The 25,913-nt window shown below is 41.0% G+C and overlaps 1 protein-coding gene across 6 annotated transcripts in view; it reads right to left on the bottom strand.

Annotated features, from left to right (window-relative positions):
• Positions 1 to 25,913, bottom strand: part of LOC103135993 (semaphorin-4B) — a 67,596-nt gene that overhangs the window by 35,913 nt on the left and 5,770 nt on the right. For 4 of the 6 annotated variants that reach the window (XM_016669990.1, XM_016669993.1, XM_016669991.1 and 1 more), the window contains one exon: positions 3,790 to 4,231. In XM_016669990.1, coding sequence (XP_016525476.1) covers positions 3,790 to 3,910 — 121 coding nt within the window. In that variant the 5' untranslated portion in view covers positions 3,911 to 4,231. Of the gene's footprint in view, positions 1 to 3,789; positions 4,232 to 21,069; positions 21,311 to 25,913 lie in introns of those variants that run through there. The other 2 variants (XM_007549062.2, XM_007549063.2) reach the window with 2 other exon arrangements.

A 25,913-nucleotide genomic window follows, 5' to 3' on the forward strand; every position in this document is an offset into this window, starting at 1 on the left:
GCTTGTCTCAAGTGGTGACACATTTCTGTCACGCAATAAATGCACAGTTATGTGAAGCTAGTAGCTCCACCCTAATTGTCCTACAGACCTGCAACCAAAGAGGGACCAGGAGTGGTGCGGTACGGGTCTGTTGTATGGGCTGGCTTTACAATGGAAAAAAAATTAAAAAGTGGAAACGAGGCACGACAGGCTTCCTGAACCACCAGAGCAGCCAGTCTGCTCCGAGCTTCTCTCCAGTTGACAGAGGGAAGAACACCATCTCTAAGATCGAGCCTTGCTGACGGGCAGAAGCGTCTCTTTTCCTGTCCTGTAGGCCAGAGTTGGAATGTAGATGGATCAGAAAATGGAGAACTTTGTGTTCCGATTCAGGAGTAAAGCCCTAGTATGTCCACAATGTTCCATCCTGCCATTCTTCGTAAACAACACACCAACATACTTGCATTCCTTTGCTTGAGGCAGAGACTCAACCTGAACCCAGAGGAAGCGGTCAACCTGTCTGCTACAGAGAACCTTGGCCTCTGACCAAGGGGAACATATCATCCTATCTGGTTTTCTGGGTGATGTATTGGTCAAGACTTAAGGTCCTGGTAAAATCATCAAACAATGAGCGATTCAAAGGCCTCGACAGCACAGAATTACATAAAAGCATAGTGGCTCACCTGGAGAAGGGAACCTAGAGTTTCCTATAGAGCCATGCCTCACTTGGGAAAACTCAAGGGCCCAGGTTGACTGGGCCAAATTCAAATAGTCGACACCTGGTCACGTGGTTGTGTGACATTTGTTTTCACACACAACTGTCAAAGTCCAGAGGAAACGGTGCGCCAAGTTCCTAAACCCCTCCTGCTGCAGTATGTGCAATGATGTTTCAGACATCACTTTCCTGCATCATAGTTTGGTTTAAATGAATAATCTGTCAATGTCCATTTTCTCAAGGCAAAAGCAGCTTTAAAGAAGAAAAAGCTTTCTCTGGGCATTTTTGTAGGAAGACAAGCTGCCAAAGAGGTTCCTGACAACCAACAGGGATACATGCTGCATGGTTGCCTAACCAACACTTACTGCTTCAAGCCTCTTGATACTCCATGTACTGCCCTGAAGCCTGTAAGGCATAATGGAAAACAGACAAGCCCTCCTTCTGCCACAAAACCCTTTCACTCACTGCACATCTGAGATTAGCCTGCTCATTAGGAGAGAAGGAAGGAGCAAGAAAAGAGGAATGGAGGGGGGGAAAGGAAAAAAAATAAAGTAAAAGGATGCTTTTCTAGGAAAAGGGCAAGGATCCCCTCTCAGAAAAATATCCAGGGACCCCTTGTTCTTACAGGCAGCACACACCAAAAATAGAGATCCTGGTTTTTAGGAGAAACTTTCAGCAAGGCAGTAAAGTTGAACACTTTGTTTATGAAAAATGTGCAATGTGTGCCATTTTATACCGATATAATCAAAATACGCACCTTTACACGCGTTTTGTGTCAGAGCCGATGGAATTTGGATCATTAATGCAGAGGAAGGGAAACTTTGGGGAGTGGAAAAATACCACTATGCTGGGAACCAGTCAGTTTCATCAATGGAGTCCCTTCACGCTAGAGAAGGAGAATGGTTTCCTCTTAATGGTGGATGATGCCAAGTAGGGTTTGACGCCTCACGCAGTTGGCTGAGAAGCAAACCGGTGTGTAGCTGTCGCGCCTGTAGTTAGGCTATTGTTGGACCAGAGTGTCTCCAAGCATGAGAACAGAGAAAAGTTGAAAAGAAAGAATGGAGGCGATTTTAAGGAGCAACCTGTTGCTTATGATCAACTGTCTGCTTCACAAATAGTTTGTAAAGAGAGGCTTTCCTGGAAAAGAAGAAAAACCAGTCAATTTTCCCTTGACAGCCACATCTGAACAGCGTTCCTGTTTGTCAAAAGCTCCCGCAGAGCATCAATCCATTACCAAAAGGCTGTCAGCTGAACGAATGCTGAAAACACAGCAGCCTGCTGTTAGGTTATACAGCTTAATCCACACTTCATATATAGTTTATGTAAAGTGATTGCATTTAATGACGCAGTCAGCTGCGAAAAGGCTTTCCATTTAAAATCAGCAGCTAGACGTTAAGTTCCTGAGTACCAGATGGCTGCGTATTACTAAAAATGGACAACTGGAGAGAAAAAAGAGGAAGAACCAAACGTCTTTGGGACGTTCAGTGTCTTACAGCTAGAGTCATGTCTCCTCAGAACTAAGTGCTAAGCCATACAAACTAGAATTGTTAATCTATTCACACTTACCACACGCTCTGTAGCGTACTGTCCCTACATTTTTCACATTTGGTCACAGGCCAAGGCAAAGTAGATAATTGTGAAATGATCTATGGTTTTCAGTGGGTTACAATCCCCTCTCTCTCTTTGTAAAATGGCTCAAGCTCAGTCAGGTTGGGTGGAGCGTTTGTGAAGAGCAATTTTCAGGTCTCATCACCTCTCTATTAAATTTAGATATGGGCTTTGACTAGACCATGCCAACTTAAGAACGTGCATCAATCTTTAACATTCAGTTGTGGTACAATTGAGATGGTGCGTTTTTATGTTGATGTGCAGTGGAAAGGTGTGTTGGATGTCATTATATATCCAAAGTTTAATAATGCATCGTTTTCCTTTAATATGACAAATGAGCACTACCGTGTTGTTTTAGCACATAAAATCCCAATGGAACAAATTGAAGTTTGCTGTTCTGAGGAGACAAATCAAAACTTCAGGTTGTAAACACTTTAGCAACGAACTGAAGCTGCAGAGAAGCTTCCAGGCTCCTTTTCCCCCTCCAGTCTTTCCATAAAAGCTCAAAATGAAAACAGAGGCAAGAGATCTTATGCACAAACAAAAAACCTGCACCTGCATGTATTTATGAACATGTGGTGTTTGTTCCCTGGTTGATCTTTGAGTTGGCATGCATGCCCCCCAGGCCTTGAGGTATCCCTAAACACTCCTGTTGCCAGCCTCAAAACTGATTGCTTTCATTTTGGGAAGACCTGGACCTTTGATTAACTCACCCTCAGTCCCCTGTAACTTCAGTTTACAGCTGTTTTATTGTTTGCACCCATATTACAGACATGACATCTAGAGAACTAAAAGAAAACAAAGGCAGCTTAAACCCGAGATCCCAACACTTCCTGTTGTTTCAGTTTTATACGGCATTACATTTTCATTTCCAGCTTGCATGCACTTTAACTATTCAAGTTGATGTGTTTCAACAAGCAGAGAGAGGTAATCATTTCCAATTTTATTTTGAGTTTCTGTCATAAGAATCCACTGATGGGTGGGTGAGGGGGAAACCCTTTGTTTTTTTGCTTTCAGTATATTATATAAAAAAATCCCCAGAGCTTTTTAGGATGAAAACAGTTATAGTACCAAGTACCCTCATCAGTAAGAATGGCTTTTTTTTTTTAAATAGTGATTCACTTGAAAAATTGAAATTATACAATAAAAAAAATGAGTTAAAATAAATTTTAAAAAGAAGAATTTCTTGGAAAAATAAGCATTTGTCATGGATGTTCGTTCTCCAGCAGGCATATTTAAATACTTGACCTAAATGCATGCACCAAATTAAAATGAACTTTGATTAAAAAAAATTAATTAAAAAACCCAACCTGACTGAAATTAAATAGTATTTAAGATTCACTGAAGTTGTTGTACATTAGTCAGAAAAGGAGCAGAAAAAATGTGTCAATAAAAATGTGTAAATCAGTGACTTCACTTATTTATACACATTGCTGTACTGTCCAATTCATGTTTTATTGGTGGCGTAGCAGGTGGATGCGTTTACTCACTGTATGGAAAGCTGATGCGTGGCGTGACGTCCTCCTCAGTTTCGCTCGCCGACTCCAGGCCTCCAGCCAATAGCAGCGCGGCAGCCAGAAGACGCCGGATGGTCACAGCTACCGAGCACATGGCCGCCGAGTTCCGACACACCGACAAATGCTCAGTTTGTTTTCAGGATTCCCTGGAATTCATTAAGAGCTTCTCTTGAATCCGCACGACTATGTTTTCACTCCCATCTTCCTGCAGGCTGAGAAAGGGAGGCGAAGGAGGGAGTGAACGTGTCCTTGACTGGATTCTTGCGCTCCCAGAGGTCCGCACACGCAGAGTTAGCCCGGAGAACAGGAATCCTTCCTGGCTCAACGGCTGCTTGTTTTCTTGTACTTAAAGCTCCTTCTGATGGGTCAGTGATGAACTCACACGAGTGGCCGTTTAGTGATAATTGTTTTGGATCTGTGGGGGAGAAAGGAGAGGAAACGTTTATGTTGGATACGAGAAGACGCTTTAGTAAGATGCTGCACAAGCCAATTTCCAAATCCAGCCTTCTACCATGCAGATGGAGACAAAAGCAAAAAGGTTGTTGGATAGAGTGGGAGTCAAGTTAAAAACGATGTAGTTGAATTTGTGGGGAAATTTTTAATTCAACTCTACATTCAGGGGAAATAAATTTTAGTCGTCGTCTGAAGCAGAGACACACCGATCGGCTTTTTCCTGATGTCGATTTCTGAGGCCAATTTTGCTTTTTCTTAAGGATATGTTGCAGATTTTTTTAACAGTGGAAATCCTTTAGAATCCAAAAGAAAGTATTACACGATTATCTTCATTTAAAGTACAAACAACAAACTTCTGATTAGATTCAATTATTTGGTTTAAGTTGGGTTTTCTAAGGAAAAGTTTAGGCCCATTTGCTATGGATAATACTGCAATGCGTTTAGTTTTTTAAATGTTGATTTAAAACCAGCGCCTCTGTTAAAAACCCTCCACCGTATATTCGATGTTTGTTCACAGCTGAACTCAGAATTTCTTAAGAAAATGGGAGTCAGAAAGAGCTGGAACAAGCAGGTCAGGAATTTATAAACACACACATGTATACAAATGAATAAATAAGTTGTTTGAGGATGCAAGAGTAAAACTAATGCATTTTAAAGTGACCAAGTTATTAGAGAAAGTACCAAAGTGACCAGGTTGTGTAAATGTAGTGAAGTAGCACCCTCCCTTCCCCCAGCAGCTGCACACCGTTAGACGAAAACTGTTTTTTCTCATTATTAATCTACAAATATGATGCAATGGCCACAAACACACACACACACACTTGAGCTGAGTGAACAGACCAGAGGATTCTTCTTCTGTGATAACTCGTTACTCCCCTGCGCGAGCAGCTGGAGCAGCCAATTAGCAAAAGATGGTAGAGTTTAAAACGTAAACACAGAGGAGAACATGACGTATCCTGCATCATTACAGCGACTCCCAGGTGACCTCCTTCAAAGATTTACGGTAGCTAATAAATCCTCCAACAGAACAAAGGCGTGGCCAGACGGGCTCTCACTGAGCTTTTCCCATTTTAGACATACAATCAGACTGAACAAGTGCTAAAACAACACTGTCCAGAAAGATATTTAGAGCCTTTCTGCTGCCTGAGGAGACAAAGGTTGGAGGCGGAGGAGCTGAACTTACTGCACCCGAATGCCACGTAATCAATCTATTGCTTGGGAAGGAAACCTAGAGGTGCATCGATCGGCACATTTTTGTCTCGTCGCCTATAAAAAAAAATATTGGAAAAAAAATAAAAAAATAAAATAAAATAAAATACTGCAGATTATTTTATAAAAGGTAGTAGCTTGGAAACCAAGAGAAATGATTTAACTAAAAGAAGAGACAATCGCCTGAAATAGTCGTCAACTAATTTATTAATGATTAGTTAACTGGAGTATACAGACTCAAAAAAGGCCATCTGGTTAGCCACAACTGTGCAAAAAAAAAAAAAAAAAATTATATATATACACATACATACATATATATATATACATACATATTGCACTTAAGATAATCTGCAGTCGGCGGTTCCATGTGCTGCACAAGGTGCCCTATATTCTCCCCCATTTGAACGCACGTCCCTTAAAATATCTGTGAACGCCGCTGCTCTTAACTCTCAAATACCAGGCTCTTTGTTTCATGCAGCTTCAGTGAAGCTAGCTCAGCCTCCACTGGCTGCATCCCCACCTCCTCCTGTCGTCCCCCTCATGCCTGCTGGGACGACATGCACAGCAGCTAAACGTGCGGCAGGAACCTGCAGGTCGCAATGTTCCCAGGGTGCTTCCTTACGCAACTCCTCAGGTCTTTTAAAATTTTAATGAAATACTACAGGATGTTGTTCAGAGGGATTCCTCAGACTGGGATAAAAGGAAAAGCGAGTTGGCTGTTTATATAGGCCAGAGGATCTCCACACTGTAAGAGCACATGAAATATAAAGCTGTGCATGTTGTATTTCTACTCTACACAGCTAAACCATAAAGTCACATGAAACGTGTCTGTTCCCAATGCAGTTCAAGTGACCAGCTATGCTCGGTCCAAGAGGACCCATCTGTTTGTTTAGGCTGCTCCCTATATGTGAAGGTTGATGCTGCTGCCATATTGCCTGAAGCCACTGATTCATTAACCTTCTAAACCTCTCCGGAGACTCCCCATTAATATCTGCATCTGTTCAGAAACAGACAAGATGTGACGGATGAGCTGGACGACACACTCCGCCGGGTCGCGTCGACTTCAGAGGACGGGGAACAGCGTGCGTTCACGCGACGTGGACCAGCTCCACATCCAGCACTGGGCGTCATGTAAGCAATGTCTGCAAAGCGATCAGGGAAAGAGACGCACCAATAAACCCCCCAAGCCAACAGCAATATTAGGTTTTGTTTAGAGTCTCAGATTCTTGATTAAGATTCAAATATCTCCATCATTCATAGATCAACTTTAATTCAGTTAATTGGCATCTCTGAAATCAATTCTTAGATACAAATGGCGACTGTCAGTCTCGCACATCACTCGGGTCTCCTGGTTCTAGTCTACTCTGTATTCCCAGAACCAAACATGCATAAGCAGCATTCAGCTTCTATGCATCGCAAACTTTTAGAAAACTACAAAACACCCGAAACACTGAGTTCCTTTAAGTCAAGGTTAAAAACCCACCAGCTTATAGTCACAGTTGATTTAATAAAAATGGAACATTGATCAACATGCTTGATTTCAATGTTGGGATTTGACAAGATGTTGCATTCAGTGCTTGTTTAATAATTTGTTACTCTATTATGTTTTTAATGGTTTAAAGCACTTAGAACTGCCTTGTCGCTGAAATGTGCTGTACAAATAAACCTGATTTAACATCCATCAGCAATTTACACCATGATGAGAATAAAAAAAAAAAACCTCAAGAAAAATCTGTTCCGTTGGTCCAGATATCGCAGAACTGTGAAATTCGTCTTTTTCGGTGTCTGACCCTTAAAACGACATTATGTCTTGGGTTCAGCTGGCTGTTCAATGAGATTTATAGAGCCATTATACTGAGCAGAAAAGACCTCAGTGGGAGCCTGACAAGACAGAGACTCCTTGCTGTGTTTGTCATTATAATTCACACTTATGCCAGGCTGCTTAGTGCGGGCGGCAGTCCTGGCTTGGTTCAGGAATCAACTAGGGGGAGGAGAGGAAAGGTACAAAATCTCCAATCAATACACGATTGGTGGTGATGGCCCTCTTTACCCATTGGAAAAGCATTATAACTTTATTGAAAATACAATTCACTGCTGTAGGCTTGATGTTCGTTCTACAAAAATCCACCTGGAAATCAAGAGTCTTGCCATATTTAAAAAAAAAAAAAAGCAACGAGAACAAAAACACAATGAGACTTGACTTTGACTTGCCTGTCAAAAACTTCACATCTCCAAAAAGAATTCAATGCATTCATGTACCTTGACGTGGTGATGTAGCTCAAATAAATGAGAACTACAAAGAAATGATTACTTCCTGGAAGCGTGGACTCGCTAATGTTTGTCTGTGATATATGCAACGCGCCAGTTCGACACTATGAAGCTTACCGGAAATTACCTGGTCTGTAAACACCTCTCCTCCACTGCAAAGAGAGAACTGCACAAAATGGTTGTTGATAATTCAATATTTGGAAGACTGGCCAACACGGACTGGACGGCTTTGTTCAATTTCTCCGCCACCATGGCTACAACTACAGGCAGAAAAATCGACATCATCCACAACTTCTTCTGTTCGCCGATTGGCTGAGTTGAAGATCTACCAGAGGGAATCCAAGTCAATGGGAGAAAGGCCACACAGTGAGACTTGAATTGAGCTCAGTTGTGTAAGAAGGCAATGGCCAGGATGGTGAAAAATCTGATCGTAGGGTCTGAATTTGGTGTCAACACAAAAACACGCCATTCTGCCTGGCAACACTGGCTGGTGAAGGAGATGTTAAGAAACAGAAGGAAGAGAGAGAGAAAAAAAAGCTCTGTGTGAGAAATCTTAGCTGCTGAAGTGTAATTTTAAAAGTCTGGCAGAGCTTGGTGTTGGGATTCAGCCCATGCTTAGTTTGTCATTGTGTTGATTAATTTTAACCAGCATTAATTTGCACTGCACAGGTAAAAATGCAGCAGAAAATGTGAAATAAAAAGCATAAATCTGACTTCTATCTGCACATATGGGGGCACAGCATTAAAAAAAAGTATAAACAAAAATAAAGCAAAACAGGGTGAATAAAGTCATTTTCACTCAAAAGTAGTTCAGTTTTAAAATATCTAGGCCTAATGAAAAATGACACCAATTTGGTAAATGCATTCACAGATGGTTAATGTGGCACAGGACATTATTTGCTGTAAAGCAGTTAAAGAAAGCAGCCATATGCACCCCGGACGATGGAAAACAAAATTAAGTGGCTGGCTGACGGCCGCGGCACACAAACAATGAACCATAACAGCGGAGGGACAGATGAGCCGGAGCAGCGCGGCGCAGGTTTGAGCTCAGCAGACTGCTCGCACAAACCAAGAAAGCAGACTGCTAAATAAATCACGTCTGGGTTAAAAATAAACTCCAAAGGGCCCCCATGCAGCAGCTGAGACTGCAGCGATTGTTTCCCCGAGCTGGCAGGGTTCATCGTAAATTCATCATCACAGCGAACGAGTGTGACTCCGAGTTTACCCGACACCCGAGCATGAATCAGCACGTCTGGATGGAGGGAAGAGAGAGAGAGAGAGAGGCGCAAGACAACGATGAGGAACAGATGACTGGAATGACGTAACCGGTTGCAGATGCGGTGCACACCTGCACGTAGATGTTGCTCACCATGTTCCCTGAGCCACAATACAGATGTGAACCAGTTTATTGGCAGGCTTAAAGACGTGTGTTAAAAAAAACAAAAAAAACATTGCTTGTCTGGTTTTTTCTGCTGTCGTAGCACAATCTCACTCTGATTTTTTATTTAAAAGAAAAAGCCAGCCTTTAATTTTGTATTAATACAAGAACAACAACAAAACATGTTTGGAAATGTTTGTTTTAATTGCATTATGAGAAATGGGTAAAGAGAGTTTGGCAAAGTTTGGCATCATTGTTGTGATCAAAGTTGGTTCTAACAAATTAACTTTGATGCAGACATCTGAACAGAAATGCTAACTACATGTTGGAAGTGTTAAGAAACTTTTACTCTAGCTATAAACTATACTTAATATTCAGAGCAGCCATATTGGATTTCGAGGAAGGGGTTGGTAAGAAATCCTCAACTTTTCCGTGAATAAAAGTTCATGTTTTTTTAAGAGTTTCCAACTTTAAACTTAAAAATACCCCATCAAGTAGAAGACAAACACAGGCAGGAAGTACTGTGGATGACCACGTAGATAGTTTATCCCAAACTATTTACCATAAGCTTCAGGTGTTCAATACATCAAACCTGAGAAGAAAAATAAAATAAATAAAAAAACAGCAGCATTTTAACATTTTGTGTGCCTGTAAGTTTGTTTTGAAGGCGTCTAGAGTTATTTTGCGTCACTGAATGGGAGCAGTCTGCTTCTTTTTAAATTTTTATAGAATTTTGAGAGATTATGCTGCAGTAGTAAAAAGATGCATTTAGTTTTACATAGCTTTGCCATGTAAAAGCCATGGTTTTACATGTATATGGGTATGTGGGTCCATATTTGAGTCATTTTATAATGACCCAAATATGCGTCATTGTAAAAGTTAGCACTTTGAACAGTAAATCTGCAAAACATGTTAGAAAAAAAAACGGTCTTTAGAAAACAGGAAGTCCACTCTGCGTTATGCTTCTTGAGTGCAGCGGTGCTAAATGGGTTCTTTGCTTTCTTTGCTGACAGGTATATCAGACCCAAATCTCCAGGATATCCTCCAACCGGAGTTCTTGGGTGCTTTTTAATATGACCTGCATTCATAAAAACAGACCACAACAAAGAAACCTTTAAGACCACCTTTAAAAAAAATAAAAAATACCACATTGCAGGAAATTAAATCCTTATTTAAATACTCTTAGTTAGAACAACAAAGAGAATAGAATCACCTACAATCTAGTTTCAGTGGTGCCCTTTCATTACACCGCACGAGACAGGGAAAAAAAAAAAAAAAAGAAAAACCAAGACGTAATATATTTGGAGAAAAATATTGACTCTCCCATTTCATTTTCCCCTGCAGGTACCGCTTCGTCTTGGATCTGAAACCGACAGCGGCCTCTGTGTCGGCATGCAGCAAATAAAGAGTTTAAACCAGGATGACACAGAAACCAGCATGCATGCGTTGACTTTTATGGGTGTAACTCTGAACATAAGCAGGCTGAAGGTTCAGGATCCTGAGGCCCAAAGGCAAAACTACCTCTGAAAAAAGATAATTACGATAATAATGATCACAAGTATGCACAAACGGTTCCAGACAGCAGCAGTCCTCCCCACTAATCAATGGCTAATTATTTAATACACTGCATTTCATCTTTTCCTCATCCTTCAATCTATTGGGACATTAGTCCTCCGACAACACGACTATTCATAAAATAAAAAACAGAAGTTTGAAATTCATTTATATAATCAATTATTTATGCGTATGATGGCAGACCAATCGCATGAGGAAGACGACTTTTCATGTATGTACCATTAATTATTCACACAGTTATCAGAGTGATGATCGCCGGCTGTAATGCATCCTGCTGCGTCATGTCCCTGGAACATTTGAGCATACAATGATGATGATGAGGTTCCAATGGATTGGTTCTGATGAAGAATAGTGCCAAGTACTAACCTGAATGTGTGATTAAACACTCAGTGGCGGCTCATCTCGTTGCCCAGCAGATGTGAATTTAAATAAAAATTTTCACCGAATGCTTTGGAGTTTTTCAAACTTCAATTTCTGTCGAGGTTTGAGTTGCAAAGTTGGGCAAATCCATGGAATTTAACTGTTTAAACAATGGAAACATGATTAGTAGAAGCAGAGCCACGAATGCAAATACTTGCAGTGAATTTCCGTCAGTCAGGAATGACATTATGACTCTGACAGGCAGAGTGGAAAAACTCAGTGTCTCTTCATTAGTGGGATGTAATGGGCAGTAACAGGAGAGTTAGTCCTGTAAGTGGAAGTGCATCTCGAAAAGTTGACCACAGCAGACAACAGCAATCAAAAGTGGTTCAAGGAAGAACCAGCGTTGAGCCAGGGAATGGACTCACATGGGGAGCAAAGGCTGGACTGTGTGGTTTGAGCCAACAGACAAGCTAGCTCTCACCGCTGGCCAAAGTTAATGTCTCAACAGAACCAGAGGTTTGTTCTTGCGGTCTGTTGCCAGAGCACACAGGGTGCCCGTGCTGAATCCTACCCCAAGCCAAAAGCAGCAACGTAAAGCAGATGAGCCAGCAGAGGTACAGGAATGGTATTGGCAACGTTCTGCCTGGAAACCTTGGGTACTGCTTTCCATATGGATGTTACTTGGAAACGGACCTCCTACCTTATCCTTGTTGCAGGCCATGTTCACATTGTTTCATGAGAATCTCTGCTTCTGGCACTTTAGAAGGACAAAGTTCTTACCACAGCTAAATATGGTTAAGAAATGATTTGAGGAAAACATGTTTTGGCATTTGTTTCATCTACAGGTGGATAAACAAATCTGATGCAAGGAGGATGAAGATCACAGCTTCCAACATCCTGGAGGCAGACATTACAGCATTTCTTCAATCGTCCAGAAGAGTTAATGGATCTACATTGTTAGACCGAACTGTTGAAATCAGTTCTCATTGTCGCACATGCCTGATGAAAATCGCAACATTTTGTTCTCAACCTTCTTGTCACAACATCCCTGGCAATTTTTTTCACCTCCTTCTGCGTACGAAACTATTGTGTGATTGGCCTGAATTTCCACGCGTGTATGTGCGTTTATTTTTGCTGAAAACGGCCTCAACTACCCAACTTCCAGAAGATAGGCTAAATTGCTCTCTGGCTGTAAAACTTTTTGCTTTTACAGGGGAAAAAAAAAAGTGCGGAAAAAAAAAAGTGCAAGCATCACTTTAGACGGCAGGTAGTCATAATGTTATGCTTCATTAGTGAGTCCTCAGTCCAAAGGGCAATAATAATAATAATAATCTTCTGAGAACACAGCACAAGATCCTCTAATGCAGTCTGAAACCCATTTCCTTCCCTTTAGAAAGCACATAATGCATCTGCTGGTTTGCCTTATAAGGCCTTTTTTTATGGTGCTTCACAATAAATATGCTTCGTATGACCCGAAATGACCAAACGGCTTTGAGTGAAATGGTTAACCGCTGCAGGAGTGCTTCTTTAAACTTAGCTGCAGGACTTCCAGAGAGTCTCCTTGCAAGTTGTGACAAACCCCAAAAGGCGCTCTGCTCTTACTGTAATCTACTGTCCAATGGGCTCAGAGGAACATTCAAGATCAGAGCCCGGCTCCGCCACGCAGGAAGTGGCAATTATCGTTTCAGAAAGAGCGAGTGAAACGGAGCTGGCGGAGGAGATAAGTGCTGGAAGGAGAGCCGGGGTCACCTTTTCCCCTCTAATACAGACGTGCCCTCGCCTCAAATTATTCGAGCCTGACGGGGGAACAGTGGGACGCCGCTGCTTGAGGAACTTTTAAAGCGTCAATTATGAGCCGTGCGTCAGACTCAAAGCCCCGTTATAGAAACTGCAGAAGCGTCTTTAGATGTGAAAGAAGCTATATTTACAGCTATAAAATATAATGGCCATTAGCCCACTGTACAAGTATACACCAAGATTACACTAATCCCCTTTGTTTTCGTTTTGTTCTTCTGGATTGAGAAGCTTTCCACACTTCCAACCCAATGACCTACTTGAGTCTAACAAAGTTCTCTGACCAATCAGGAAATCCCTCTGAAAAGAGCTCAACATTTTGCTTTGGGTGGGAACATCCTTTACAAAGGAAACGCAAGGAACTAAAGATCATATAGCTTCATTCTCCATCAGTCAAAGATGTCAATGAACTGTTGCTTTATGAGCAACAGGACGACATCTCAGTCATCCACATGGCTGGTCCTGACGTCAGGGAACGCTGTCGACCAACTCTTTTGCGTGACAAAAGACCGATGATGTATAGTCGCGTAATCGCACAACCAAGGCCTTTGTGATGGCCCAAAACGCATTGTGTCAGCAACACAGTTCATCTGCTAATTACAACGTAAAACCTGAAGGAGGTTGGCTGACTGTAGCGAACCAGTCATCTCATGACTTGCACGTCAAGTTTGGAGAAGGGGGGGTACCTCTGCAGGATTAATCCCTGTGGCTAAACCGACATGACGACTCATTTCTTTACGTGATCTGACAAGCAGTGCAATGGGATTTAAAAGCGTATCAGATGACTGTATTGTGAATCTGGCCCCCCATTTCACCTTGTTGGGCCCGAAGATTTACAAACCACCTCTGGGTTCAGGTAGAAATTTCCATGATTGCGACCGCAAGTCTGTTCACGTATAGCTCGCTCCAGGTGGGAACACGATATGGACTGGATGAGTCATTTGACAGCTTTGCCGCCCCAAGGCAGATGTCTGTTTATCTTCAGCTTTAAAAAAAAAAAAAAAGTGCATAGAGGTCAGCGGTTGGGACTTTGAACCGTTAGTCCAAAATAAGGGACAGGTGCTGTGCTGTGAAAGTGTTTTCTACTCAGAGTTCTTTTTTTTTTTTTCAGATTTGTGTAAGATCAAAATTAATTCAGTAGACAAATGAGCAAATACAAAAGCCGTTTTTATTGTTAGTTTAAGTTTATGTTAGATGTGGAGTAAAAGCTCCCCCCCCCATCTCAGCCTAATAACTGGTTGTGCAGCAGCTGCCGGCAAACTGGTAATCAGTATTTTACATCACCGTTTTTTTAGTCCTGCCACATTGTAGAGTTTTACAGCATTACCGGCCTGTTTAAGAGATCGACAAACCATCTGAATCAGATCAAAATCTGGGCTTCAGCAAAGCTCAGTCCAAAAGATTTTGTTTTGCATTCGTTTGTTTTCTTGTCACCATTTCGACGCCGACTTTGTGTGCTTTAGATCTTTTTCCTGCAGCATAACCGAGAACCCTTCAGCTTAAAGATTGTCAGACATTTTCCTTCAGGATTTTCTGGTCAACAGCAGAATTCATGGTTCCATCAAATATGGCAAGCGGTCCAGGTCACAAAGCACCAAAGCTTATTCGCATAATCTTTTCATGGAATATTGTACAGGAGATATACCAGGACAACGACATTCCAAAAAAGATAATTACAACTTTGCCTCATCAGTCCACTGAATATTTGTCAAAAGGCTGCTGTTGGAAAAATCAAGATTTTTTTTGACAAATATAAGACAGGCATTTCTGTTTTTGTTTTTTCATTGGGTCTTCTGTGCCCTCCTGGAGAAACTATCCATGTGCTCTGGGAGTGATTTTGGTAGTGGGACAGTTCACCACTGCTCCATGGTTTCTCCGCTTGTGGATAACGGTCCTCACTGCGGTTCCCTAGAGATGTAAAACCCCAGGAATGGCTCTGTAACCCTGTCCAGAATGACAAACGTGTTCCATCTGTTCCTGAATAGTGAAAATGGGGATGGATGTTTTTTTCCACAGAGTTTTCAGAGAAATACAGTAGAAATATTGTTTCTCAACTAACCACCTGTGGGGAGAAAAAGAAAATAGAACTGAAGGTTGGGAAACAATTAGGCAACATCTACTCAGGAAAATCCCCATGTTTTTTTTATTTTTTCCCCCCTTGGTAAAATTGAAATTCCTCTCTTCCGTGTTTTTAAAATCAGATTTCTGGAGAAACTCTATGCCTGATTGCATATCCACCTACTCACTGTGGCAGCACAGGCCTGTTCTGCAATGAGTCATTTCATGTGTGCAGGTGAAATCCTTCAACTAGATCCAGGTTTTGCTGTGCCAACAGGTGCAATTTGAGCAATTTTTCAACACTGTAATCTTAGTATGGAGTCAGTCCAAAAGCTTAAAGGACTACCAGGAGCTACAGATCATAAAAAAAGACCTCAACATCCTATTTTCTATGCTGTAGAAGTCAAACAGAGGGCACTTTTTTGCCAAACCCTCACCAAAGCCTGCTTCATAAAAGGTGGATTAAAAATGAAATATGCTTTTGAATTTCTTTGCCAAACCAAAAACTAGTTAAACTGATCCAGTGTAAGAAGATCCTCTGCTGCTCTACCAAAAGCCCTCGCACTAACCTCTGAAAAATGACTTCATGTCATCCAGCATGAAGCCAGACAGGAAACTGAATGGAGTGCTTTACAACAGTGTTCAAAGCTTTCCAATTTCCACGTATTTTCTGTAAACCACACATCTGGTCTTCACCAAGCGGCAACAAAAATGGATAAAGTCAGCAGACATGGGTGAAGTTTCACCTTGCGGCAGGAAAACGACCCCAAACCTACAGCTGAGATACAAAGGAACGGTTCAGACCGACCTCAGTCATGTTTTACAGCGACTTCAATCCAACTGAGAATATATGAAGCATAAAAGACTTACAGTTGTAAATGAAGCCAAAGATACTGACCACGTACTGATGTACACTAAAGGTTTCTCTTTTCACCCATTTGTAAGAAGTTCAAAACCATTTACCATTTTATTTCCACTTTGTAATTCAATGCCATTGTGTCAAACTGCAATAAAATGTCTGAATTTTGTGGTTGCAAAACAGGTTTATGGAGTATGAATTAGGGGTGGACACTGATTGTATTGTTCATCATTGATTAATTTATTCTTACAGGAATAAATTCCAATTTAGAAAACCCTAAAAACAAAAAAAAAGTGTCGATGGGATTGTGAGCTTTACCATTTTTCTCCACTGTTCGAGATCAACTAAAAACTAAATAAAAAAAATTTAAAAATATGATAAAATGTAGTTACTGTGCATTTTAGTGATACAAATCACACTTCTTTATGAGGTTGATGTCATTACAAAGAACTTAATAGGAATGTTTTTGCAGAGCAGCATTTGTGTTTGTGGGACTATAATTGCCGTGACACACAGTCACCTAACAAAGCAGTAATAAATATCACAATAACACCCCAAAAATATCGTGATAAAACTTTCAAGTCCGTATGGCCCACCCCTAGCATGAATACTTCTGCAAATTGCTGGATGTAGGCGAGTCGACATTTCAGATCTGATACATCAACCACACACAGGAAAATTCCAGATTTCTAAAGTTTTATAGCTGCATGTTTCCAGGAAAATGAGCAAACTTCCAATTCTTAAGAAATAAAAACAAAAAAAAACATTCCAAATATAAAGCAGGTGTGTTTTCATTCCAAGAAGTCATGCTCTCTTTCTCTGGCTTTCCTTCAAAAAAAAAAAAAAAAACTGAAGGAGAGCAGAAAAAATGTTGCATTTCTCTCCGGAGAGGAGCTCGTTATGCAACACGTTTCCATCCACTGATAGCCACCTCAGTCAGGATCTCCTGCGAGCCGCAGCCGAGTGCACTTTGTCTAACCTTCAACACAAATAGAAACGGCGGTGATACAAGCCCACTTCCACTGGAAACCTACAGAGAGCGTTTAGGTGAACCGAGACGCTGACCACAGCAGCAGCTGTCAATATGCAGCTTCATCAAGAAAAAGCCCCCATTGCTAAAGACTAGCATGGAGCTACTGAAGAAATACAACAGAACTAAAACAGGTTGGGAACTGATGGTAAGATTAATGATTAGCTCAACATCACTGATTTTACAGTTTAATAAAGTGCAAAACAGACATTAGTAAACAATACCACCTCACTGAGCCAGGTAAATGGAGGATACAGCGCTAGTTTTCTTCGGGTGCATCCACACCAGCCCCACTGAGTCCGATCTAATTAAACTCCAGGAAGTTCATCTAGAAAGTCTGGTTCATTTGGGAAGGTGTGAATGCGTAATCAGGTGTGAAAACACGTTAAGTGTAGCCAAGCTATGATACAAAATATGAAATTGCAAAACGTTTGCTGTAAAACAACAACAATGTGGATGATGATTAACCTTCATTTTCCAGTTTGTCTCCCTTTGTCATTACAGAAATATCCCTCCTGCTCTTCAAAACCTTTAGATCATCAGCCACTTTGTAGGTACACATAAAGTGGACAATAAGAGTCCATTCAAATGGGAAACTATGTTACAGATATAAACACTGTAAATGCCTAGAATGCCAGATTCTGGTTAGGCGAAATCTGATAGCAACCGTTTAAGATTCCTTTTATTTAAAGGTATTTAAGTTCACAAATACAGATATGATGGTTTAAAAATGTTCCAACCAGTCGTGCTGGTCTCTTTTTTTCCCAAAACTGAACACCGTTTAGTGTTGCTATAGCACATAAAATAAAATAAACGCTAGCAATGGGAACATGACAAAATGTGGCTCGAGTTTACTTTGTACGGTGTCCTTGAGTGCCAGAAAGGCGCCTTTGAAATAAAATGTATTATTATTATTATTACTGGGTGTGAATACTTTTGCAGGGGAATGTCGACACAGCCATAATGAAATTCGGAGCATCACATTTGCATATGAAATTCAGCACCTCCAGCAGAACCACCTGGTAAGTCATCTGCATCCGAATCCCACTCTGGCCCGGCACCTAAAACCCCCCGCAGGGCCTGGAGGGGGGGGGGGCGTTCAACAGGATCCGTAGGTTTATGCCGAATATGAATGACCGAGCAGCCGGCAGACAAAAGCTATGCAGCAGCTCTGCAGAGAGAGAGGCAAAGTCCCTGGATGCAAATGCAAACCTTCTCACTTAAGTGCGACTTCTCACAAATTCCTCAGCCATCACGAGGAGCCATCGCTGCCAGATGTTTGAGTCAGACCTTAAGACAAAAACAAAACCCCACATGCACTAAAAAGAAAAAAAGAAAACCCAAACTTTTTCTGCTGTGGATGGACAGAAGCCATCGTTTTGAAAGGAGAACTTCTGTTTACATACTGGAAAGGCGGCGTAGTTCACGGCTGTTCTGTCCCTGGGTGTGACCTGGATCCAACCCAGAAAAATGACCGGTTTCCCACATCCCAGCCCCGGTAGAGAGGCTGCTGAGGGACTCTAAACAAGCAAGTTCCCATCAGTCTGTCCCCCCCAAGTGACCCAAATCCCTCTGGACACATAGTTCTTTAGGGTCTCTCTCCACGACTCCGACTCTTTACCACAACTTCCCCGCATGCTGACCATTCCTCTGAAGCTGTGGGTGGAGACTGGCTGTTTGTTTTGAGTGCTTCGACATGTGGGTGGGGGTCCGCGTAATCACAAAAGAGAAGGGGGAAAAAAAAAGTGAGGGAGAACAACTTGATCCTTGAATTACAAGAAAGAAAAAAAAAAAAAAAAGAAAAAAGACCCTCAAAATCTGTTTACAACAAGAAAGCTGGAGCCTATCAGAAGGAGCGGCTCCAGCGGTCGTTTACAGTCTGAACCCAACAAGGCGTATCAGCCCAACGCAAACACAAGGCAGGCGGCACAATCAGCAGATTTAACTCCAAAAGCTCAGGATAAGAAAAAAAGAAAAAAGTAAGAAGCTGATTTCCTGAGGAGTCATCTGCAGAGACCAGATCCAGAGCAAAGGTGACGCTTTATCCAGGGTCAAGTTTGCGTTACAGACAACTGTAGTGATACGCGCCAGACGTCAGACTCGACAAACCAAAACAAACCTACAGAGCAGAAGGTCAGGATCACACTGATATAGTCGCAAAGTTTGGTGTTAATATAGTTTATAGGTTTTGCCACTTAAAGCCAGCATCATCATTGTGTTGCGGAGCTGAGAAAACATGCCGTGTGCATGTTTGATGGTTGGTATGAAATTATTAAAACTTTATTTTGTGGTTGCCTGTCAATGTAACGTCAAATGTGGTCACCGCTCTAAATACTTAAAAGGAAAAACAAAAAAAAACAAGCAATATACACTCGGACCTATGCTTGTCAAACCAGGAAAAAAAAAAAAAAATCAAAGTAGTGGTTGTAAACACCACAATGAATTTCTGTATAAAATGTGCAATATCAACTGGCTGCTGTACAGAGACACTTTCATTAGCCGTACTAAGATACGTAGCTTAGCATGACGACATACGCGAACTGTATCAAGAGTGAAAACAGCTTAATACAGTCTGACTTACACAACTTTGCAGCTGCTAATGACAACTTCATTTTTATTAAAAAGGCACATCTGCTCAGAAATTATCTTTATGAACAATAAATACTTAAAATGTGCAACAACTGGTACGCTGGTAGAGATTTTAGCGTAATAAAGTCCTTTGATGGGGATAAAGTGATGAAATTTCTCAATGCTAAAGTTTTGTCAACATTCTGTCTGCTTGTTGTTTTGAGCAGAATTGGATATGAATCCAAATGTATAAAGAGGCATTTTGTCAGCAATATTTTGTCTAGCACCACAATCATGCAGAGGTTTAATACAAGTGTGATTTCAGTGGCTGAAACTCAATTAACACAGGCAGCGTCAAACCCATTTTACTGGGGATAAACGCCAAGATACTTCTTGTGTGCTCCAGTAAATAATCGGTTCAATCAAATTTTAACAATGTTTCCATCGTTAAAACAGCAAAAGCACCAAAAGATCCGCTTTAAAATATCACAACAAAGCCACACTGCTGGGAAGGAAATTCTGAAGGAATAAAAGAGAAGAACACTAAGGAATGACTTTTAGAACCGTTTGTGCAGATAAACATTGTGATGTAATTTATACTTTTTTTTTTTTTTTAAAAAAAGGATCACTATAAAACATCAGAACATTTGGGAAATATTCCACATTCGTTGCAAGTTGGGAAAAGATAATGTCCATTTACAACTCCAAGTGGGGATACGTTTTTACAAAAAGATCATGTTGTACTGAAGACGACTAGAAGCCAGTGATTTAGATCATAAATCCTCCAGTAAAGCAGATGCTGTTCCCTCCTACCGACTTCCAGCAAGTGCTGGCTGGTTTTGAGGAGTATGGAGCGCAGATACGGTAAAACTACTACATAATTATATTAAGTAACTTAGCCCATCCGCTTGTTGTGACTGGAAGTAACATTTTTGTGAAGAGTCCTGACAGAACTGAAGGAGAAGCCAAATGTCTTCCAATCTCAAAAACTTAGACCGCATCAAAAAAAAAAAAAGATTGAATTCCAGTGGGAACATGCAAAAAGCTGGTCAGATATTAAAAGAATAAATAAATTGTAGATGTGAAATTTAAAAACAAAAATAAAATCCATCTCTGCTGAAGAAGAGAAAATATTGAGCAGAATCAATCCTGACCTGTGCTCTGACATGTGAATTATGGATCATGCAGCAATTCCCCCGGTGTTTTTTTTTTTGTTTGTTTGTTTGTTTTGTCTGGCAGCAGAGGAGACGTTTGTTGTTTTGTTTGAGGCTGGATGCAAACAGCAGCTGTTTCTCCAGAAGAAGAGCATAGGAGGACAAGTCCATCAGGCTCTCTCCCCACCTGCACCGTTAGCACAGCAGGGCTGATCATCTCGGTCTGATTGCGCCTTTCTTCTGAACTAGCAACTGTAATTTAGTCAGAAAGCAGCCAGACATGAATGGAAAACGGGGAACCCTGGCTTGAGGTGAGCAGGACGGGGAAGAAAAATTACAGAAGACTGGACAGCTTGTTAAAAAATAATAAAACTAACGTAAATAATAGTTTCTGTCTATAGGAGTGAATTTTTTTTTTGTTCGGATACAAACATTTATAAAATATCTAATTCCTCCTTCTTAGACCTTTTTTGTTTTTAAGCACAAAAACCTGGCGTCTGCGGGTAATAAAACTGTAACCGAGCGGAGGCAGAAAGCTGCTTACCTTCCACAGAGAACAACGCCCGGTCCCTGGGTAAAAGAGCCAAAAAAAAAATTAAAAGAAACGGACCCAAAGTTAAAGGTTAAATCCTCAAAATGCTCCCGGCGCTGACAGGGAAGCGGCGTACATCCTCCCAGCGTGTAAAAGCAAATCTCCTACGCTACAAACTGAACGCTGCTCCCTTTTCAAGCCTCCAAACTTTAGCTCCTCCCTCCGCACACGCTGCCTGCGTCCGACACAGAGCCCAGCAGAACACCGGCTGCTGCTCATCACGCAAACGACGAGGAAGAACTAATGGACACCTAAACAAACACAGAAAGCCCTACCGATAATTAAAGGGATAGTACGCCTCACTCAGTTGATGGCAGGATTTTTGCCCCCCCAAAAATAAACAAATACAAAAAAATGTAATTGTCAAAAAGTTACATAAAAAACATCACAGTTTGTGTAAGGAAATTCAATTGGTGTTATTCCTTTAATATCTCGATTAAGATAAAGAAAGCACACTATAAAGATGAACTCTGAATATTACTCTTTAGAACCATCTGGATGTTAGACATTAATTTATAAATGTGATGTTCAATGATAATTAAATTACTTATTTTTAGTAAATAATCCAATCAACACATTTTAATTAGACTCCAAGAGAAAACTTCAGATCAGTTAACTTGTTTGTCAGCTGATATTTTAGCAACCACTTTATTAGATACACTATAAATTGCTTCCATAATCAGCCAACCAGGCAACATGACAGAAACTCAGGGCATTTAGGCATTAGTGGTGCTCCACTTGTAATCCGAACTTGGGAATTACAATTTTCCATTGGAAAAAATCCTCTGGAATGCCTAACTTGAACTTCCCACTCGAAAAGTGGGAGAAACTCTGACCACTCCCAGTTAAGATGGTCGAGGCCGACTTTGAGTTTCAAAATGGCTGCTCTTCGCGTCAACAGCAGTAGGCTGTAATGGAAACATGTCTGTTTTGACGGATTGTCAACATCATTTATTGGAGTTTATCATAACGAGAACTCAATTTTTTTAATCGTGATAACAAATCTATCGCGATAAATGACAAACGATACGATAAATGCCCAACTTCAGAGTATGGTAAAACAAATGTTCCATATGCTATTTATTTTTATTGAAAAGAAAATAGAAGCACATTTCGTTGTGTCAAGACTGCATAATAAGTATGTTATTAAATGAAGTGAAATTATAGTTCAAACACAAACCACAGATTTTGTGAAACAATGTTGAACAGTCTGGTGTTGAGTTTCATGCATCAGTCAAAGATGGACCAAGATGTCACTTCAGTGTGTGAACTGCGCTTATTTCCAAAAAAAATGCGCCGTACGCAATGTACTTTTCGCAGCACGAAGCAACAAAACACAGAGAAGAAGCTCTGATTTCTTTTTTTGTCCACTCCAGACTCAAACTCCTCTTTCTCTGTCGCCGCTGATATTAGTTATCCTCTTTGTTCCTTGCAGGCTTCAAACAATGACTGACAGCTGACCGTGTCCACTACAAAGAGAATTAGGAAGGATTATGTACAAAAGCAATGACCTGGGCACGTCCAGACTCAACCATTCATGTAATCTCTTTATGGCTTGTTGGAAGAATAAAGAGAACTGTGAAAGTTAAGTTGTCTAGTTTCCCTATAATAACTGAATGCAACAGCAAGTCCTGGCCTCTACGCTTTTTCTGCTTTTCGTAGAAAACCCAGGAGGAGACGATTTTATTGATCACCCGGGGGTGTGGGGGCAAATAAAGACCTGCAAAGGAGATATAGTCTTATAATTAATCTCCAGCTTTGCGCTTTCAGCGACTGTAAGCAACATGGGAATTTGACAGATATTTTGAGAAATGTGATGACAACAACTAAAAGCAGGCGCAGAATGCTCCGGGCTGCATCCTAATGGCTCGGCTTGACGGAGGAGTGAAGGCTCGTTCTGAAAATCTTGTCGCTCTCTGCCGGGTTTTTGTGTGGCAGTTTTCCTGATAGAGTAGGTTGAGGCAGATGTCTGTACTCACAGCCTGCTTCCAGTAAATACATATCGTACATGCTGAACAGGAAGAGGTTAGCCTAACGACAATGCTGCTGGCTTTCTGTCCCACACCTGCTTTGGTTTTTCCCTTTTAAAAAGTCTCTTCACATTTTCCTCTCGGTAGGCCGGCACTGACTCAAAGTTCCTTATCTACGGGGACGCTTGGTAATCCTTCAAATACAAACAGGGATTTACTTCTGAGATGGGAATCCTCCGATTTATGCTGAAAACAGGCTTTGAGCAGATGGAGGTGGATGCATATTCAGCAGGTATGCAAAATATTCATAGGTGTTTTCACATTTAATCACAATATAGTCAAAAATGTCGCTGTATCTTATAGTGACAGACCAACACAAACGAGAACAAAACTAAAACATGGAGAGAAAAGGATCTAATTGCAAACATGGGCTAGCCTCATGGTCAGCACGGTTCAGTCAAAGTCCAGATCTAAAACCTATTGAGACTTAAAAACTGATTTTCACAGAGGGTCCTCTTCCAGTCTCACAGAGTTTGAACTATTTTGCCGTGAAGAATGGGGGAATCAGTTGTTTTTACAAAGTATTTACTCTAAAAAAATCTGTGTATATTGGTAATATTGTCCTTCAATTTCACAATTATGAACTATTGTGTATTTGCTTAGTACTTAAATCTTATAGTTTGTGGTTCCAATATAACAAATGAGAAAATCACATTTTCAGTCAGCTACAGACTCTACAACTCCAGTAGTTTAACATTTGATTGGATATGTGTAGTGTGTTCCTAAAAAGTCTATCTGGGTTTATTTGGAGCGTACTATTATTATTTTGTTAATATTGAACACATCTCCCTTGATTTAATGCTGATCTCCACTAATGTCTTACTGTCATCATCCGTTAACTGAGGCGCCATCCAATGCCCATGCATATCCGGGTCAAGGCCCCCCGCGGAGCTTTTATTCAGGTTAAGTACCAGACAAACAGCAGATCTGGAAATCTGTTGCTTGGAGAGGATTTAGTCACCCAACAAAAAAAAAAAAAGTGAAACAAAAAAAGTTGTTTTGAAACCTACAAATAAAACTTTGGCCACCCCAGAATATACTGTAGCTGTCTCACAGCATTTCATCAAGCTAGCAGGCTCTGTAGCCGACGTGTAGTTAAAGACCACCGGTGATCCTGGACAAAAACAACTTTAACGCTACCATGTTGACCAGAGTTATCCTCACACAGTTTTCAGAATGTGACCCATTCTTCTGCCATTCTATGGATTCTGATCTCTGAGTATTTAAAACGATTTTCAGCTCTGTAAGTCAAGTGATTGACTGGGCCTTTCAAGCGTGGCAGTTTTCCTGATGGAGTTTTACATTCTTTCTAAGGAAGAATGCAACACTTTCTTGCCAGTGTGTTAGGAACTACTGTCTTGTTTGGAAATCCACACGTTTCATCTTCAAATTCTTATCAAGAGTATCACACTACATTTCTTCCTTCCTATGGTACTGGTATAAAGTCTACCAGTACCACATGCGCTAGGACAGCCCACATCATTATATCCCAACCTGCACATTTAGGCACAACAAACTCCAACATGCTAACATGCTTGTTCTTCAGCAGTGGAGTCTTGTGTAGTTAACCACTCAGAGAAGTCATTGCCATAAAGTGCATTATTTGTTTGCTTATCAGAGAAATCTGCTCATAGATCATCTGAACTTCTCCTTTTTAGGCCAACTGAAGCTGATTTTCACATTGCAACAGAAATGCTAACGTTCAGCTCGTTTCTTGCTCAACAATCTCTTCCTGTGGTCAGAAGAGACACAAACTGTTTCCTGTTTTGTTCCCAGGAACTTAATTTGCAGACTACTTCGCTTAGATTTCATGAAATATATGAATTACTTGCTACAGTGTATATTTTATGGTAATGGCCAAGGAGCATTTAGGCGTTGTTTAGGTGCATCTTTGTCAAAGAAATGCTCTGTGGGAGGGCATATAAAATATGAATCAGTTTAACTCCTATTTTCCCCAAGTACTGCACAAATCCAGACTATCGAAACACCTCGTACGGGCTGAAATTACAGGCTTCAGATCCTCTGTTATCCCGCTAAATGTGACTTTCTTTCTGTCTTCCTTTATTTTTTCAGTTGAATGATCTAACACTCTGTGTAACAGCCAGTGCCTGCTAGGTTGTTGGTACAAGCTAGCACGACCTGCTGCTCACAGAGACAGTAAAAATCACTCAGCTGCGGCAGATGGCAGCTCATGTCCATATCAAAGACACGAGAAGTGGCTTCCCCTGTTTTTATTTTGCTCTCCCATCCCTTCCCGCTGCCTCGTCCTACCTTTCTTCCTCTGCCATGCACACACACACACACACACACACACACACACACACACACACGCACACACACACACACACACACACACACACACACACACGCACGCACACATGTCAGAGGACTGCCTGTCTTTACAGCGACAGGAAAAACAATAAAAAAAAAACTGGATGCAAATCATGTCATCTGGTTTAATTGGCGCCAACTTTCATGTTCGGTTATCCCGGAGTGTTTTCCTTCAAGGTCCTTGGTTCCTGTAACTAATCATCCCCTCTTCTTCACGCAGAAAGCGGTCTCAGTGGAAGACTTCAGAGCAAATAAAGCATCCTCGTTTCACTGTTATGGCAGCACAGTGGGTCAGATTTGATGATGGAACCAACTGTTTGTTCTTCCAGCTTGTAAGAAAGGTCCAAAAATAAAGTAAATACTCACGATTATCTGAGGAATCAATTATTCTGACGATGAATCGATTAATCGGATGGAAAAAAAATTTGGCTTTTT

The sequence above is a fragment of the Poecilia formosa genome, unplaced genomic scaffold, assembly GCF_000485575.1.
Source record: "Poecilia formosa unplaced genomic scaffold, Poecilia_formosa-5.1.2 Scaffold29, whole genome shotgun sequence".
Lineage (NCBI taxonomy): Eukaryota > Metazoa > Chordata > Actinopteri > Cyprinodontiformes > Poeciliidae > Poecilia > Poecilia formosa.